Consider the following 17,516-nt stretch of genomic DNA (forward strand, 5'->3'; position numbering starts at 1 on the left):
CATAGCCCCTGGGCTCACTGAGACACACAAACCCCTCCACCACCACAAGATGGTGATTCACTGAGTGGATTTAAGTTAAAAAAAAATAGCTTCCATGTAGTTAAAAGGAATCTGTCAGTCTGGGCGGTTTTTCCATGTCACATGAACACAAAGTTGGGTATGATATTTAATTTGAGGTTCTGAATAAGCCCTAAGTACGGACATTTTCCAGTCCACTTAAATGCACACAGAACATGCACATAGGATGCACATAGGATGCAAATACAGCAGCCTGATAACGCGGTACTTTGTAGAGGCAAGAAATTTATTATGCAGTTAAATCAACGGTACGGTCACAGTTAACAGTCATGAGGAAGGAAGGACAAACGGACCCCGGGGAGAGCAGTCTGCCTTAGGAGGTTTGTGGCAGGAGGAAGTGGTGAGCTTCAGATGCAGTCTGCCATTTCTTCAGCTCCACAATCAGCTCCACAATCACTGGTTCCTGTTGGCTGGTTATTGAGTCGTGCACCTCAAGTGACTTCTTCTCTTTATCTGCCGACATCACGCAGGATTACAGAGACGGAAAAAGAAAAGCTCACTGACTAATGATGCAATTTCATTCTTTGCCTTCTTTCTTAATATCCTCTCCTAGACACAGACCACAGCATCTACAGCTGCTTTGACTCTCAAAGTGGTCTGGTGCTTTTATCCTGTCTTATGTATGTCAAAGCCATTTTGTCATGAAGCAGTCTTCTCGCTAACCTTTTGACGATGCTGCATGGTGCTGTCTCCCTTTTGTTTCCTTGTCCTCCTTCTTCTTGTCCTCTTTGTTTTTCCTTCCCAAATCCTAAAGATGTATGAAAAAATAGCCCAGACATGTCAATTTGTTTTTTGTGTCCTTTCCTACAATGCTACTCTTTTGGATGGATTTTCCTATTTTAACCTTTGTCCCATGTAACTCATCCAGAAAACAGCAATAATATCTCAGCAAAACATAAACTCATATGTGCAAACTTGCCTTTTGATGTGTTTGTGTTGCTTCCACCTCAGAGTCTGTGTGCAGCATGCCAAAGTCACAGAGGACTTTAACCTGCTGGCCTCCTCTGACCAGGCTTTGCAGGGGGATGTGCACGGAGCCAAGGATTCGTCTGATCGGGGCATCTTGGACCAGCTCAGCTACAGATTTTTTATTTTTGTCTTTAGACTTGGTGAAATCAGATTTAACTGGAGACTAGAAAGAAGAGACCAGTGACATTAAATAACTTTCTGTTTATATACAGTCCCACTGAGGCTTTCCCTGCAGTTATTATGTTTCTGTTGATTACAACCCCATTTCTAAAAAAATAAAAATAAATAAAATAAAACCAGAATGCATAAACCCAAATTTTATCCACCACAGGACACAGAAAGTGTTTAAAGTGAGTGAGTTAATATTTTTATTGGCAGCAACACATCTTTAAAAAGTTGGCACGGGAGCAACAAAAACCTGAAAAAGTAAGTGACTATTACAACTAGGTTTACTGGCAACTGGTCAGTAACACGATTGGATATAATCTTATAGAGGGAAAGTTACACAGAACTTAAATGGGCAGAGGTTCACCAACCTGCAAAAAACTGCATCTATAAATGATTTCAGAATAATCAAATCAACAGATTCAGATAATCTGGAGGAATCTCTGTACGCAAGAGATCGTTGGATCGTCAGGCAGCACTGCATTAAAAACATGTCACAGAAATCCCTGCATGGACTCAGGAACACCTCCAGAAATATTAATCTGAGATCACAGTTCCCTGTACCATCACATGCATGTTAAAGGTCTGTTATGCAAAAAAGAAGGTGCCACATATAAACATGAACTTTTTAGTTGTTTTTTAGATTTACTGCTATTCCCCTGACACTTGTCTCCACCCACTCCACCGTAACAGAAAAAATGTGCATACCTTTAATCTCTCAGTATTTATGATAAACACCAAACAGAAACAGCTCTTGGGATTCCCCAAGTGTCACTTTTTGGTCCATTTTGAACTTTTGAACCTTTATATGCTTTCGCCTAGTGTTACACAAATCACCCCTGACCCTTGTCAAAAGCCTGCATCTCTGAAGTAAAGGCACCATCAGCGTTGAAAGGAATATACAGTATGCAATAAAGCATAGCTTCCGACACTGAACCCAGACGTAAAAATCAGAGTATCTGTCCACATCACAAAGTTTCTTCCACGTTCCACAACAGTGCAAGATTTCCCTGAAAATAAGTTCATTATTGTGTCTGCAATCGGTGAGTTAGGTGATGGCTGTACCTACAGTTCAATGGTATTACATGATACACTCACTTCTTTCTCCCTCCTGCCTTTCTTCTCTTTTCCAGTTTGGTTGGCTTTGGTCAGCGGGACTTCTTCAGAAGCTGCAGGCCACGACAGGACCTAAAACCACAAACTATGAGTTTCGATGCATTTTGCGACTCACACTGGCCAACAAATCTTCAGCTCATTGTCTGCTTCAGAAATAAAATTGAATATTTCTGGTGTTCTATGTGCTAAATCTGATAAGGTGCCTCCCTCCCTTATTGCATCTGTGTGTTTGATTTGCTACCAAATGACCCATTTCTCAGGAGGGCTGAGACCCTGAGTACGAGTACACATGCTTGTGACCTGCTGAGGTTGGGTTTGTGTCTCCTCCAGGAAACAAATCAGGGATCTAATACTTCATATATGCTGATTCTAAATATTGTAATTAAAATAGCTCATTGTCTCCTGCTTCTAATATATTTATTTTTAGGTTTAACCAATTAATTTTGGTCAAAATGATAAACTGTGACTGTTGTGGAGAGCCTCATCAATAAGCTTACAGAGACAACATTAGTACTGAACAGGCCCAAGGTTATCATCAACTGGAACTCTTTTTAATCAGAGTGCAGCATCAAGTCGATTAAACTTCTGGGATATTGATCAGGTCAGTTTAGTATCAGAGGGCTTTTTTTTAAACAGTTTCAGATGCTTTGGTGTTAATGAAATTAACAACAGGTGCACTACAGTGAGAACAATAAGACAACCCCCATAACACGAATGGTTTTACAGGTGGAGGTTGCTGGCAGTAGGATCTGTGTCACTGCTGGTGGTAGGAGGTAACACCTGGACCAGGACAGTCTCAAGAGCATGGACGAGATTCCAGGAGACAGACACTTACTCTAGTAGAGCGGGACAGGGCCGTAGAAGGTCCTTAAGCCATCAACAGGACCAGTATCTACCCTAGTGCGCACAGAGGAACAAGATAAAGCTCTGCCACAGCTACAAAATGACCTCAGACTTCAACAGACTTCATGAGGGTGGCCTGAGGACAATGTCATTTAGTAGGCGCTGTGCTCACTGTCTGGCACCATGGAGCCTGCTTGCTCTTAGCTACAAAATACCAGAACTGGCAGGTCCACCACTTTTCACAAATGAGAGCCGGTTCACCCTGAGCACATGTGACAGACATGAAAGGGTCAGGAGAGGCTGAGGTGAACCTTAAGCTGCCTGTAACATCCTTCAGCATGACCGGTTTGGTGGTGACCCAGTGATTGTCTGGGGAGGCATACCCATGGAGGGGTAGTCCATCTAACCAGGTTGCACCTCAGACTGTCCAAGAGTGATACCCTGGTCCAGATCTGGGATTAGATCCGCAGGACCTCATCCATCGTCACATTACGTGCATACTACCACATGGGGTCATACAGACCATTCTGAGTTGCTGCATTGAAAGTTTGGCAAAACGGACGAGCCTGCAGCATCATTTTTTCCATCCATCCATCCATTTTCTTCTGCTTATCCGGGGCCGGGTCGCGGGGGCAGCAGCCCAAGCAGAGAAGCCCAGACCTCCCTCTTCCCAGCCACCTCATCCAGCTTATCCGGGGGAACACCAAGGCGTTCCCAGGCCAGCCGAGATAAATAATCTACCCAGTGTGTCCTGCCCCAGGGCCTCTTCCCGGTGGGACATGCCTGGAAGACCTCGCCCAGGAGGCCTCGCCCAGGAGGCTTCCTTGTCAGATGCCCGAACCACCTCAGCTGGTTCCTTTCAATGTTGAGGAGCAGCGGCTCAACTCTGAGCCCCTCCCAAATGGCCGAACTTCTCACCCTATCTCTAAGGGAGAGGCCAGCCACCCTTCGGAGGAAGCTCATTTCTGCCGCTTGTATCCACGATCTCGTTCTTTCGGTCACTACCCACAGCTCCTGACCATAGGTGAGGGTAGGGGCGTACATCAACCGGTAAATTGAGAGCTTTGCTTTCACACTCAGCTCTCTCTTCACCACAACAGTCCAGTACAGCGTCCGCATCACTGCAGCCGCTGCACCAATCCGTCTGTCGATCTCTCGCTCCCTTCTCCCATCACTTGTGAACAAGACCCCGAGATACTTAAACTCAGGGTCTCGTCCCTGACCCGGAGTGGGCACTCCACCCTTTTCCGGAAAGTGATCATTTTTTCACTTTGATTTTTGTGTGTCTTTGAATTCAAGATGACCCCAATGAAGCACTTTAACTTCTTCAAAGTGCCTTTGAGTCATTTCAGGTTTCAGTGAAGAACTTTCAGTGAATCAGAAAAATTTGGCTGCAGGCCTGAGCAATCACACACCCTATCAAACCTGACTTTCTGTACCTTTTCTTCCTCTAAGCATAAACGCAGTCCCCGATTGAGGAATTTCTTTAAATCTCCCAGAGCGCTCACAGTGTGGGTTTGGGTGTCACCGAAGTCCATGCTCTCTGACCACGACAGCTTGGACGTGCTGTGCCTTAACACTTCTGAGGAGTAAATAAGAAAAACATACAAAAAAGTCCAGCTTTTGAATCGTCATGACTACACACTGCAGTAAAAGAAAACACACAAGTAAACCAGATATAAACTGGCTGCTCATCAGTGCCTTTGACACCTGATGAAGGCGATAAAAGATCAGGTTCGTCATTTGGTTTCAGGTTATGTAGGCATACAGCTCTTCATCGGCTGATCTGACTGTAGTTTCCTTTAAAGCACTTGTGTAAATTCCACAAACTTTATAAGAGAAAAATTCTCTCATTTGAACAGGACACATCACCAAGTTTAAGAAATCAAAGTGTCTGTACAAAAAGCTGTCACAGTGTCTGGTGTGCTTCATCTGCAGTCAGAAGTTTACGTCAAAGACACACAGGTCAGATGAGATAAGTGTTATTACCACATGTGTTGCCACAACTGGGTTTCTCTGAGTTCAGAGGATCTTGTTTGGACGTCTGTTTTTCGCCGTTCTCGTTTGATCGTTGGCCTTCAGTCACAGATCTTGTGTCAGATTTTGTCTCAGTGTCAAGTTTCTGTAAAAAAAAAAAAAATCAATTTCAATTTGGAGTAATGGAATAATTTTACTTCTGTGGTACTCTGAGTACTTTTTTCCTCCCAGTTGTGTGCTTAAATTTAGGAAATGATGTGCTCGTTTTCCTTTTTGACTGAAGTGTGTGGCTTGTGTATTGTGTTTTTGTGACATTAAAGACTTGTTGCTGTCTACAGCATAGAAAGTGGAGTTACAATCTCTCCAGCGATTAGAGCATTGTCTGTATGAGATGGTTGTGTGTTAGAATCCTAGTAGATCAGCAGTGTGTGAAATAGTTATTCCCCGTTCTGGTGCTCAGTGTCAACGTTAGCGGGTTGTTTTGAGTTGCTGCTGTGTGACTGGCTAATTAGATTTTTGCATTAACATACAGCTTTACCTAATAAAGTGGCTACTGAGTCAATCAGTCAATGGCCACAAAGTCATCAGATCTGACAGATGTGTAGTAGAAAAACAAGCAGTTGACATTCTAGAAGAATAAATACATTTACATATTAAAGAAGTATAAAAAAAAGAAAACTATTAATGCTCCCGAACCTTGTCAGTAAATGCAACATTTCTTTTTAAACATTACTGCACTGTAAATGTGTCCTATGGCACGTGTGTACTCATGTACTTACCCATGCCGCTTACCCTTACCCTAACCATCAAAAACGAATGCCTAACCCTTACCCTTACCCTAACCGTAACCTAATTGTAACCCTGACACTAAAACCACATTTTAAGTCTGAAAAATGCCTTCAAACTTGTGGGGACCAGGATTTTGGTCCTAATAGTAAACTTCCAATTTTTGGTCCCCACAAAGATGTCTAAACAGGTACACACTCACACACATATGCATATATACTGTATTATAATAACATAAAAATATTACTCATGCCATGTAAAATTAATACTAACAATATTTCTCCTTCACTCTCACTGAACTGTACAAAAAATCTTGTTGCATTTTACTGCATGTAATAGCCGTCTGCACATGGACCTTTGTTGTACACAATTTTTCTTATTAATTTTTTCTATTTTTAGTTTTCTAATATATAATATCTCAATTTCACATTTGTGCTGCTGTAATAAGTGAATTTCCCCAATGTGGGATTAAATAAAGTCCATGTCTATGTTTCACCATGACTCGTTCACCTTTTTCTGTAAATGCAAGCAAAACTTTGTTGGCCTGTTAAAGTTAAACAGGGTTTATAACTGTATCTAATGTATTACATTAGATACAGTTACATTAAAAGATATTTAGAAATTTAAATCAAATCTTAAGATTGCCGGTAAATTGCTAGATAGAGATTTTAGAAGGATTTTGTTGCTGTTTGTTGCTCTTAATTTAGTTACAGCAGTGAAGTAAATACATTAATCACATGTAACAAAAGAAAGGTGAAGTTAAAAAAACCCCACAAACCTCAATTTGTAGTAAAATTTTAATAAAGAAGAAGAAGAAAGATGTGAAGATGTAGTGTGTAGTAGAGAGATTGCGTAACCAAGGTGGAAACAACAAATGACGAACTTATCAGCGTGTGGGTAGCTTTATCTTTTAACACAGGAAGGAAATATGTTGTTTGACTAAATTGCACTCTTTATTCTGACAATTGTACGTCCAAAGCTTAAATGCTTAAAACCATATTAGAAATATAGAATGAGGCCCAAAACATTTAAAAACATTTAAACTTGTAGCTATGCTAAAAATGTGTGGGAAGGATACGTCACCGAGTGAGCAGGTGTCTGATGCCTCAGGAACTCGTAGGTGATAAAATAGTGGTAGCTGACCACAGGGAAAACGGGAACTTTGTCATCCACAGTCATCCGAGGATCTGGAATTCCCATCATCCTGCCCACGCTCACTGTGGGTGACGCTATGCTTACTGCCAGGTCTGTGCAAAGTAAAAAGTATTCTGATGTTATGACCTGTAAGCACATGCTCAGTGTGCATTAAAATTATATAGAAAACTGGGGCCCTCGCTCACAGGGCTCATAGGGCAGCTTACACACTCACCACTCATCTTGGCCAAGCCCCTAAAGCGAATCCTCTCCTCCGGGGAAATCCATGAGGTGTCCAGACAGGAAAGCTGTGGGAGGCTGTCCACAGTCAGTCCTGGGTATGAAGATGCAAGCGCGAAAGGATTTCCCTCCAGCAGCAGCGTCCTGAGGCAAGGCAGGGTGCTCAAGCCATTTAGCAGAGCTGGCTGGTCCTGAAACCCACAGTCGCTGAGGTCCAGACACACCAGCTGTGGCCTGAGGACAGACAGAGGTGCTGGCTTTACAGGACAGATGTGTATGAGACAACTTGTGATCCAAATAGATGTTAAAGAAGATGACAGATATCTTATTTCATTCATGCAGCTATTAACTGTGTTTTAACACATCTTCCATCCATCTTCATGGGATGGACTCAGATAGGTTATGATATTTAAACGATGCTCAGTTCGTACTAAGAGGGCCAAAGTGTGCCAATAAAATACCTCACACCACACAGACACACACACACACACACACACACACACACACACACACACACACACACACACACTGGATACTTTCTCTTTTTCAACCTGTTCTCTATAACCCATAGAGATGGTTCTGGGAAATCCCTGAAGATCAACAGCTGTCATCCAAACTCACTTAAATCATCCTTCTTCCTCATTCTGATACTCAGTTTCATACATGCCTAAACGCACTGTATTGCTACATCGTGAATGGCTAATTAGATATTTGCGCTCATGAGCAGCTGAAATGGTGTGCCTAATAAAGTGGCCAGGGAATGTATATACATAGTGAAACTGAGGAGCACAAAATAGTTTTTCACAGAAACGCAGGAGCCATTACTCCTCATCCCTGAGTGTAATTTCCACCCAGGGTCGCACTGACACGAATCTGTCCGTGTCTAAAATAGTTACAGTTTCTCTAGACCAGGGGTGTCAAACATAAAAAAAGATCAAAAAATTGATCTTTTTTTACACTGGGCTCACAGTAAATATAAATACAGGCTGAGTTTCACCAATTCGACCCACTTAATTAAGTTCAAAGTGTATGTGGCCCACACTATAAAAGGAGTTTGACATCCCTGATCTAAACACGTCAGTCATATTCAAAATATGCTTTATTTAGTCATGAATTTCAAAGAAATTTATCTGGGAAATCGAAATCAAGTCAACTGCGAACGGCTATGACACAGCATCCTTGTAGGCTGTTATCACAGTTATCGCTAAATGTCAGCTACAGTGTGTGTGCCAGTCATTTAAGATCCAGATGTAATAATCTCATTCTGCATCCACAATGCAAATCTCCTCCCGCGACATCCCAGATTCACTTAAATCGCCTTTAAAATCTCTTTTAAAATTTTGATTTTCTTTTCTTTCTTTTTTCTTTTTTTAAACCTGTTTTTTCCTCCGTCTATGATGTCATGCCTGTTTTTGTTTCCTTCCTTCCTTTTTACTGTTCTGGTTGTTAATGCTGAGGTTTCAGTTGGGATGCAACCAATGACAGTTTCATTGTATGGCACACAAATGACTGATGAGCACTTGTAAAAACCCTTTTGACTAGTTTAAGCCAGTTACTTGAAGTTTCCCGGTCTTGACTGATGTAGCTGCGTTTCCTTCTAATTTTTTCTTATGGGGTGTTTATCAGTTGTGAGCTGCAATCTTTGGGTGTAGCGTAGGCAGCAAAGGGCGGTGTCAGGTTAACCTGCAGGAAACCCATGATGACAGCCAAGACAAGTCCAACTTTTACTGATAAAGTTCACTGCGTAACAGAAACATTGCGTCTGTCTCTCTCACAGAGTTGAGTTTCAAAAATGAACGCCATTCGAAATGTGGGACACCGTCTCAGTGAGTGGACCAAGGGGGCCACAGAAGGCACCTGATCAACGTAACTCCAAAAAAGAAATAAAATCAAAGCTGTATGTTTGGTCCTCTAGTGTTTCAAACTATAAACATCAATGCAACTGTGTCTTTTTGAGACAATCTCAGGCTCTAAAATACCCGCAGTCAGTGGTCACACTTGGAAAGTTACCCTTAAAATCACAAACTGTGTGTGCATGTGTACCAACGGGGATCCAGCCGCCCACCAATGGAGATAAAATTCACTGCAAATCATGACGATGCTGTAATTTTTGCATTACGATGGTAAATTTCTGCTGGGATTTTCCTGATACGAGCCGCTCATTCATAGGCTGTGATATCATCCGAATGCTGTGGCCTTCACAGCTATCAGGTTGAAGGGGGTTGATCTTGATCTTGAAAAAACTAAAGGTGCACAGAAGCAGCTCACCCGACACTCTATCAAGACACTTCATGAATTTCCATGATTCACTCAACGTTCGAATCACATTTTTGTAGGTTTATAAAATACTGTGTAAAGGTCTTCTCTATATTTTTGCTTCCAAGGAGCCAAGCTATTTTTTAATTGGTGTTGAGCATTCGTTTTCCAGGCTTTCTAAAGTGTTTTGTTTGTTTTTCACTGGTTTTCAGTCCACTTCTTGTCACTGTCCATTTTCAAAGTAAAGGTTTTGTTGTGTTTTTTGTTTTTGGGGGGGTTTCTTTGCTTGTTTTTTTGTTTGACCTATGAATAAAATAAAAACACACCACTTGTTCCCATTTCATTAACTGAATTGGTGAAAATGACATAGACTACACCCAACATATAACATAACATAGTTTGGTAGGCATAAAATAGTATTTTTGCACCAATGAGACGATTTCCAAAGAGCTACAAGCCAAAAACATGACATTTATGGGCACTGTGTGCAGTGTGTCCTTAAAAAATCTTGAGGGAACTGGACAAGTGGAGGACGAAAGAAGTCCATCCAAAAGCTGCTCAACAAGGCTCCTCTCTCCCCTGTACGAGCCATTATACTCCTGTTTTCACAAGATGTTTAACACTTCCTGTTCTGAAAAATCCTGATGGGTTTGTAGATGTTTGCAGTTCTGGTTAAGTGATGATTAAGAGCAGAAGCCTCAGAGCTCTAACATGAAGCTGTAATACTTCCTTTTGATTGCAACAGACACAGACATCATCAGACCTGTATTCCCCTTTGGTATTATAATTCTGTAAACTGTGAAAGCTCTGTTTTTTCCTCACAGTTTTGTGGGTGAGATGAAAAGATTTTACTCCCAACAGGGTGTGTTTTAGTCTCTTGTGGCCACTTTGGCAGCAAACCAGCTGATATTGCTTCAGTTTGATCAGTATGACACACAGGTGTGAAAGAGAAGTAAATCCACATAAAAGCAACCTGCAATGAAGTCACCTGCTGACTGATTAGAAAGTACACAATTGCACTTGAAAGCTTGATTTGACCTGGTTTGGTTTTCTTAAAATGCCAGAAAGCTTCCGGTTTGTGTGTATGTGTGTGTGTCTGTGCATGTGTGGTGTGTATTATGAACTAACCAGTGTCTTCCAGTAAGATGAGTGACATCATTGTGGGAACCCAGAGTGTTTGAGCCGAGGCCGAGGTACTGCAGGTGGGGAGGAGGAGCACCGCTGGTGAGGCTGTCTAAAGACGACAGCCGGTTTGCACGTAGCTCCAAAATCTTTGAAAGAAACATGTTCAAAATGTGTCACTCACTCATCTCCATGCAGCATCAGCTACACTATGTTCTCTGAACTTTCAGATAAAAGCCTGCTGGGCGTCATCATCACTTATAAAACCATAGATCTGAAAATGAAAAAGAAACAAACAAAATAAACACCAAGGACTGATTGAGTTGAGCTGCTGAGTTATAAGTCTGATTGTGCATTAAAGCCCAAAACTTTAAAGCTTCACAGTCCTTGGCATGTATGCGTTATTGTGTGCACGCTGAACGAAAGAGACAAAGAGAGATAAAAGAGTGAAAGAGAGAGGGAACAAAGAGCGAGAACAAGAAAGCAAAAGAGCAAGTGTGACACTGCACACTGGTTGCAGCACTTGTCATCGTCACCTTCTCGTGTTATCTAGGCTGTGGTTGTCAAGAGCATCAGATTCCTCTGTCTTCGCCTGGTGCAGAACTTGAACATCTCAATAGCCAGGATGTCTACTTTCTGCAAAAACTGAGGAAAGCCTACATCCCACCTCCCATCCTCACCACATTCCTACTGAGGGACTATCAAGACCATCCAGAGCAGCTGCATCGGTATATGATAGTGAAACTGCACAAAATCAGATTGAGAGACTGTGTGGCAGAGAGTGAGAACAGCTGAGAAGCTCTTTCCTCCATCACAGAATCTGAATCTGATTCTCACTGCATCTGCAAAGCCAGCAGTGTGGCTGGATTTGCAGATGACTCTACGCACCCCTCGTTCAGGCCGTCACTGCCAGACTGTGCTGGGCTAAGCTCTCAGTGCATCAACACGTTAAAACCACTTTCCCACAGACGCTTGTGTTCAGAATTTACACACAGTCATCATGGGTTTAGTGCTAATTTGAACTGTTATTTTTCCGTGGTTTAAAGTTTTTACAGCACACATGCCTTTAATGACTTTAAAAAACAAGAATTGAGTGCAGAAGTTTGAATTTATTTTGGATTTCGTCTTCAGACAGGGTAAACATGTACACAGAGGCTCAGACTTTTACATACACCCCCACTAATATTTGGTTAAACGCCCCTTAGCAAGTTGCACCTGGATGAGACACTATTGGTAGCCTGGCTGGATATTTGACCACTCTTCTTGGCAGAATTGTTCGAGTTCAAACTGGTTGATTTTGCTGGCACAGACCCAACTTTTAACCAGACTTTGGGAAGGTCATTAAGGGAAGTTTAATGTTAGCCTACTGTGTCCATTCCAAAACCAGTTTGTTTGGGATTATTGTCCTGCTGGGACTGCCAAATGTGTCCAGCTTTCAACCATGTAGCTGTTGATTTGAGGTGAAGTTGAAAGATTTAGAGGTAGTCCTCCTCCTTCATTATTCTATCCACTTGCATGTGTTGCAATGTGACAATATAAATGGCAGCAAAACAGAGCATGATGCAACCGCCGCCATGCTTGATAGCTGGTACAGTGTTCTCAGATTTGAAAGCTCACCTTGATTCTTCCAAACTCAATAGCTCAGTCTTTGTCTCATCTAACCATAAACCTTTTCTCCAGAGGGCTTTGCAAACTTCATTCAACTGAGCTTAAAGGTTTCAACTAAGGCAGGGGCTTCTTTCTTGGTCAGCACCCTCTCAGTTCATAGAGATATAAGACTGGCTTCGCTGTTGGAGAGTAACACTGTCCAACAGCTCATGGCGTGCTTGAGCCTCGGTGCTTCATGAACATCCCAAGCAATCTCTTCTGATGGTGATCATATGGGTCTTCCTCCACACCTTGGAAAAGTGGTGACACAGTTTGAACTAATGATGGTGAAACCTGAAGTTGTTGAGAAATGTCTGAGAGAGACTTTCCCAACTTGTGTAATTTTGCATTCTCATTCTTTCACTGAGTTCCATGAATGTTTTTCATTGTTCCAAAGTATTGGTCAATCCAGTGAGTGCTGACAAACAAATACTTTTATGCTGCAAAGAGGAACTACTGGTTGTGCGTCATGTTCATATTGTATATTTGTATGATTCTGGCCCTGTGTGGATCAGAGAAAATCCTAAATAAATTCAAACTTGTGCATTTAATTTCTTTTTTGTTGTTGTTTTTGTTAAATCATTAGAGGTATGCTGTACAATCATTGTACTCTGGAAAAATACAGTTCAAAGAAATCATTTAAAGTCCAAAATTACCATGACATTTATGGCAATGATGAGAGTATTTAAACGTCTGATCTCATGGGTAAATCCGAAAGCAAGGGTGTCATCTTTGATGATGCAGAATGGGACAGCTATAGTGTTTTTTGGTGAATCATGAATCACATTTAAATGATAACAATGCTGTCTACACTTAATCTGTTAAGAGCTGCAAATTCAAGCTGAAGCAGGACTGGGACTTGCCTTTAAAGTGCCGGGAAGGTGTACTGTGGGTACTTCTGAGATTTTGTTAGCACTCAGCACCAGCTCCTCCAGCTTTGAGAACTTCAACAGGCCACCGTCAATGGCTGTTACCTGAACACGCAGACAGACAGAAGATAAACCTTTACAAATGTGTAAAAGCATCAAACATTAAATAAATCCGTGCTATGATAAATACGATAAAAGTGGGGTGAGGAGTCATCCGAGGCAAACTGGTAGCTTTGAGCTAATCTGTGGCGAAGAAACATTAGACAAACTGACAGCAGTTTAACATTGGGACAAATATAAAATTCACCCCCAATAACCCTTCATATTACAAAACTCTTTTTCTTTTTCAACTGTTGTTTTTTGAGTTTTATTAAAATTATTACTTTTTATGTTGCACATCACAGTCAGTGAAGATACCTCATATGGTTCCTTCTCAATCTGGGGTACAAAATGTTTTATTCTGAATGACTGTGGATCATAGACTGATCAATGACTGTTGCCAAAGGCTATCAGTGAACACAGGTGCACTCCTAATGAGAGGCCTACTCACGTCTCTGTCAACAATACGAAGTGAAGTGAAGTAGTTGTAAATGAAGGGGGCGTGGAGGCGTTCAGGTGTGAGCACAGCCAGCTGTCTGAGAGGCAAAGCTTGAGGGCTCCACATTACATCATGGCGCCATGGAGAATGAGGGCAGCTCAGCAGATCCAGGAGAGCATCCGTGGACTCCATCTCTGCTCGCTCCGCACTCCCTTTGGTGTTTCTCTGCAGATTGAATCCATGTTTTTAATGTCTTAGACTCTAAAGTATTTATAGATAAGTCAGTGTTTAAGATACTTACCCATGTGCCATTTCCACCGGGAAAGTCATTCAGACATAGGCTGCGAATCAGCTTCTCTATCACAGCAGACAGTGTGCTTGAGCTCATGGCTGACTTAGTCACTGTGTAACTTCATCACATTTAGGCGGATTTACACCACGGTCCCACTGTAGCTAGTGTAGTTCGTGCATTCATGGTCAGTCTTTGGTCTGTCTGTCAGAAGAAAAGGACTTCTGCTCTTTGTTTACAAATGCCTGTAGGGTTGCCTGGCAACACCTGGGGCTCCATGCAGCTACCCTGTGAAACATTAGGAGGGAGTTCGGCATGAATGGCTCTGAAGTCCTCTGTTTTACTAACCATTAAAAATCAAACACATTAACTGAATAAAATGACGGCTGTTCTTCTCTGATGAAGCTTGGTGCTTCTTTGTTGTGAGTGATTCTTTGGCCTTACCTGTTGTCTCTGTGGTGAGATGACCTTTGCCTTAGTAGAAAGGATTTGTGTTTGGAAGTGGACAGAAAAGCCGACTGAAGGTCATTCACCTGACGACTTTGCCATACTTCCTAAATCATCACTATTCATCTGTTTTTAATCAATAAATTTTAACTTTTATTCTTTGCCTGTCTTGATTCTTCTTTATTCTTCCTGACTATAGTTTTCCATCATCCCCTGCATGCATGTTGTGGGTTTTTATCTTATTTACACCCAACTACTATTCTGTCTCTCTTTTTTGCTCTCAATAACTGAACTGACTTTTTCCTACAAATTATGGCTCTGCTGCACTAAATGTGGTTGGCTACAACATCTACAGAAGAGAGTGGAGTTGCAAAAGGTGAAGGGATTATGGTTTTTATGGACTAGGGTATTCGCAGTAATGTAATCCAGTGGACAAACTGTATTGAATTAGAACGTATTGGCCTTAATATAGTGTTATTTCCACAAAGGACTTTTACTTTGATAGTTATTTACAGGCCACCCTCATCAAATAATGATTGTATGATAAATTTCTAGCTTTGTTAAATGAATGTAATGCTTTAATAAAGAGGTTATATGGGTATGACTATAACATGACTACTGGACTGACTGATCATTACCTCACTGGCAAATTAAAGATGTTATTTTTATAGAAAACAAAAGTTATTTGGACTCCTGAAAAAAAAGGAAAAGAACACTTCAGAAAAAACAATCAGTGAATTATTTGGGGTCATTCGCTACTAGGAGTCGATTTAAAGGAAGATAGTCAGATTTTCTCTAAAATGCTGCTAAATACACCTGACACCATACAAAGTTACGAGAAGAAACAAGGTTAGCAGGAAACCACAAAAGGAAGGCTGAATCATTCTCGTCTTTGGTTAAAAGTTTCTAAAACAGCATGTGTGTTTTTCACCAAATCAGGACAGTCTAGAAAGTAATATTTACATATTGCAGAAAAACTGCTGATTGTGATGAATATTTGGGAAATTGAATGACTCTAAACTCTCTTTTAAGTCCTAAATTTAAAAAAGTAGTCACATTGAAAAATGTCATCTTCAAATAAATAGTTAATAAAGCGTCTGTTCGTGCAGCTAAAATGTTTTCTCAGATTTTTTTTTTCCAATATAATTTACTGTATTATAACACAGTCGCAGTCTAATGCTTTAACAGTGCAGCTTACTTAGCTTTGAAAAAATTCTGGTCACATGGACACGTGAAAATTTGTCTTACATTTATGTCAAACGTTTTTACCATCAGGATAAACAGACGTAGATGTGACTCTGCAAAGGCTGTGCAAAAGTGTCCCCATCAGCATCAGACAGCAGCATACATACAATGTTTTAAACATTAGCTAAAAAGATGGTTGACTGATAATCAGTTCTCAAGTTTTATTCTTTCACTGCCATCTTGCTTTCCTTTCAGTATTTCTTCTTTTTCTTTGTTCAAGTTTTACTTAACCAGGCCCCAAAGCTAGCCAAATGCACACCTCTAGCCACACCTTGTTAATGTAAAAAATTAGCAATTAACCCTTGGCAGCTCCCAGACGCTTGCAGGAAGGAGATACAGAGGAGAATAATAATGACACAATAATTCCTGACAGGTGCAAACATTACTTTATTATTAATTAAATCTGTGTTTTTCCTTGAATGGAAGAGTAAATGTGTGCATTTCAATCGTTTTCATCTCAGATTTACTGATTAACACCAGTCATCTGACAAAGACAAAGGCTTGATGTAGCAGCTCCATGCAGCTGTATATTTAAGCACAAAGGTGCTTTGGGGTAAAGAGCCCGATAGGAATGTCTTTACATTTTCAGGTATTTAGTTTAACACTAAATACCGATTTTAAATTTGCTCTTGTGGAGGCTTTTCTTATAGGATGACAATGAATTTGGGTGACCACACATTTTCACCGTGGGGGACATGTGCAGGCTGAGCCTACAGAAAGTTAATGTTAAATGGCATGTGTTGCACTGATTATTGATCGATTTACATGATAAGACTTGTGGAAGCATTAAAGATACTGACTCGCATTCATAATAAATTTTATTTAGTGATGGATTTTAAAGAAAATAATGAGGAAGTGTAAAATAAAGTCAGTGTTTTTCACAATTACTGTGAACAAAAAGATGAACTGGATTTTAGCTGCAAATATTTACTCAGACTTTTTACACTCCACTGATTTAATAGGTGCATTTTATGTTTTGTTGCCAGTGGGGGATTCTGGCGAAATATATTGCTTTACTTCCTCGTCTTGCTTCCTGTCATTTCTGCAAAATGTGCCCAAACCTGTTGATGCCACCTGTGTTTCGCTCAGAGCACTTACTAAGCGCAGTGGCTTTTTAAAATATATATTTAGCAACCAAAGCAAGGAAGTGCTCACAGGGGGAAAGAGGGAAGAGAGCAGGATGAGTAAACCACAAGGATTTTGGAATTGAGCAGTGCTGTCAGTTACTTTGCTGAACACAAGGTCCAAAAGATGAAGTTCTGATGGGTGAGTTGTTTGAGTTTTTGTAAAAGTTTGAAAATATAAGGATGTTGTTTGTGTGCTTGTCCACTGGAAATGACTGTTCAATGAGGAAATATATGAATGAGTGTGTTTGTTATACGGGTTTGTCTCTTTTACCCCATGCTTGAACAGACATTAGTGGCCTTTATGCGGCTGCAGTGAGGCCTGGGATTGAGTTGGAAACTGAGTTGGATTCACATTCTGGGAAGTGTGAACATCTGGCAAAAATTTATGGCAGCTTATTAATTATTGTTGAGTTAGGTGTGCACAAATGTTTTGTGGAACTCTCCAGTAATCGAGTGACAGAGTTCCCCGTAAACCACAAGGAGAATGGAATTAGTAAACTGAGATCTCAGATAACTGACACAGACTGCAGGTGACATTTAGTGATAACGTTTTCAGATAAAAACCTTTTACACAGACTACAAGGTGATAAGATCCTGTGCTGTGTCTGAGAATGGAAAAACTCTGACTTCTTTTTCTTAGATTAATTTCTATGAAATTTGTGTACCAA

General features: G+C 40.9%; 2 protein-coding genes across 2 annotated transcripts; both read right to left on the reverse strand.

Annotated features, from left to right (window-relative positions):
- Nucleotides 1–254: 254 nt before the first annotated feature.
- On the reverse strand, nucleotides 255–11,596 carry LOC120733399 (leucine-rich repeat-containing protein 43-like). The gene is made up of 8 exons (XM_040031554.1): nucleotides 10,693–11,596; nucleotides 7,304–7,542; nucleotides 7,018–7,181; nucleotides 5,161–5,293; nucleotides 4,611–4,753; nucleotides 2,311–2,400; nucleotides 742–1,210; nucleotides 255–531 (listed from the first exon to the last, which is right to left on the reverse strand). Exons 1-7 carry the CDS (start codon nucleotides 10,848–10,850, stop codon nucleotides 980–982), a joined length of 1,158 nt encoding a protein of 385 aa, XP_039887488.1. The 5' UTR covers nucleotides 10,851–11,596; the 3' UTR covers nucleotides 255–531; nucleotides 742–979.
- A 1,467-nt stretch (nucleotides 11,597–13,063) lies between these two features.
- Nucleotides 13,064–15,440, reverse strand: LOC120733357 (leucine-rich repeat-containing protein 43-like). Its single transcript, XM_040031453.1, has 3 exons — nucleotides 14,042–15,440; nucleotides 13,753–13,965; nucleotides 13,064–13,307 (listed from the first exon to the last, which is right to left on the reverse strand). Exons 1-3 carry the CDS (start codon nucleotides 14,126–14,128, stop codon nucleotides 13,170–13,172), a joined length of 438 nt encoding a protein of 145 aa, XP_039887387.1. The 5' UTR covers nucleotides 14,129–15,440; the 3' UTR covers nucleotides 13,064–13,169.
- Nucleotides 15,441–17,516: the final 2,076 nt, after the last annotated feature.

The sequence above is a fragment of the Simochromis diagramma genome, unplaced genomic scaffold, assembly GCF_900408965.1.
Source record: "Simochromis diagramma unplaced genomic scaffold, fSimDia1.1 OVJJ01000284.1, whole genome shotgun sequence".
Lineage (NCBI taxonomy): Eukaryota > Metazoa > Chordata > Actinopteri > Cichliformes > Cichlidae > Simochromis > Simochromis diagramma.

Coding starts and splice junctions, on each gene's coding strand:
- LOC120733399 (XM_040031554.1), bottom strand. CDS start 10,850: ATGTTTCTTTCAAAGATTTTGGAGCTACGTGCAAACCGGCTGTCGTCT. Junction 7,182..7,303: donor GGGCTTGGCCAAGATGAGTG/GTGAGTGTGTAA, acceptor TACTTTGCACAG/ACCTGGCAGTAAGCATAGCG. Junction 5,294..7,017: donor ATCAGACACCTGCTCACTCG/GTGACGTATCCT, acceptor TTTTTTTTACAG/AAACTTGACACTGAGACAAA.
- LOC120733357 (XM_040031453.1), bottom strand. CDS start 14,128: ATGAGCTCAAGCACACTGTCTGCTGTGATAGAGAAGCTGATTCGCAGC. Junction 13,966..14,041: donor CCGGTGGAAATGGCACATGG/GTAAGTATCTTA, acceptor TTCAATCTGCAG/AGAAACACCAAAGGGAGTGC. Junction 13,308..13,752: donor TTCGTATTGTTGACAGAGAC/GTGAGTAGGCCT, acceptor CTGCGTGTTCAG/GTAACAGCCATTGACGGTGG.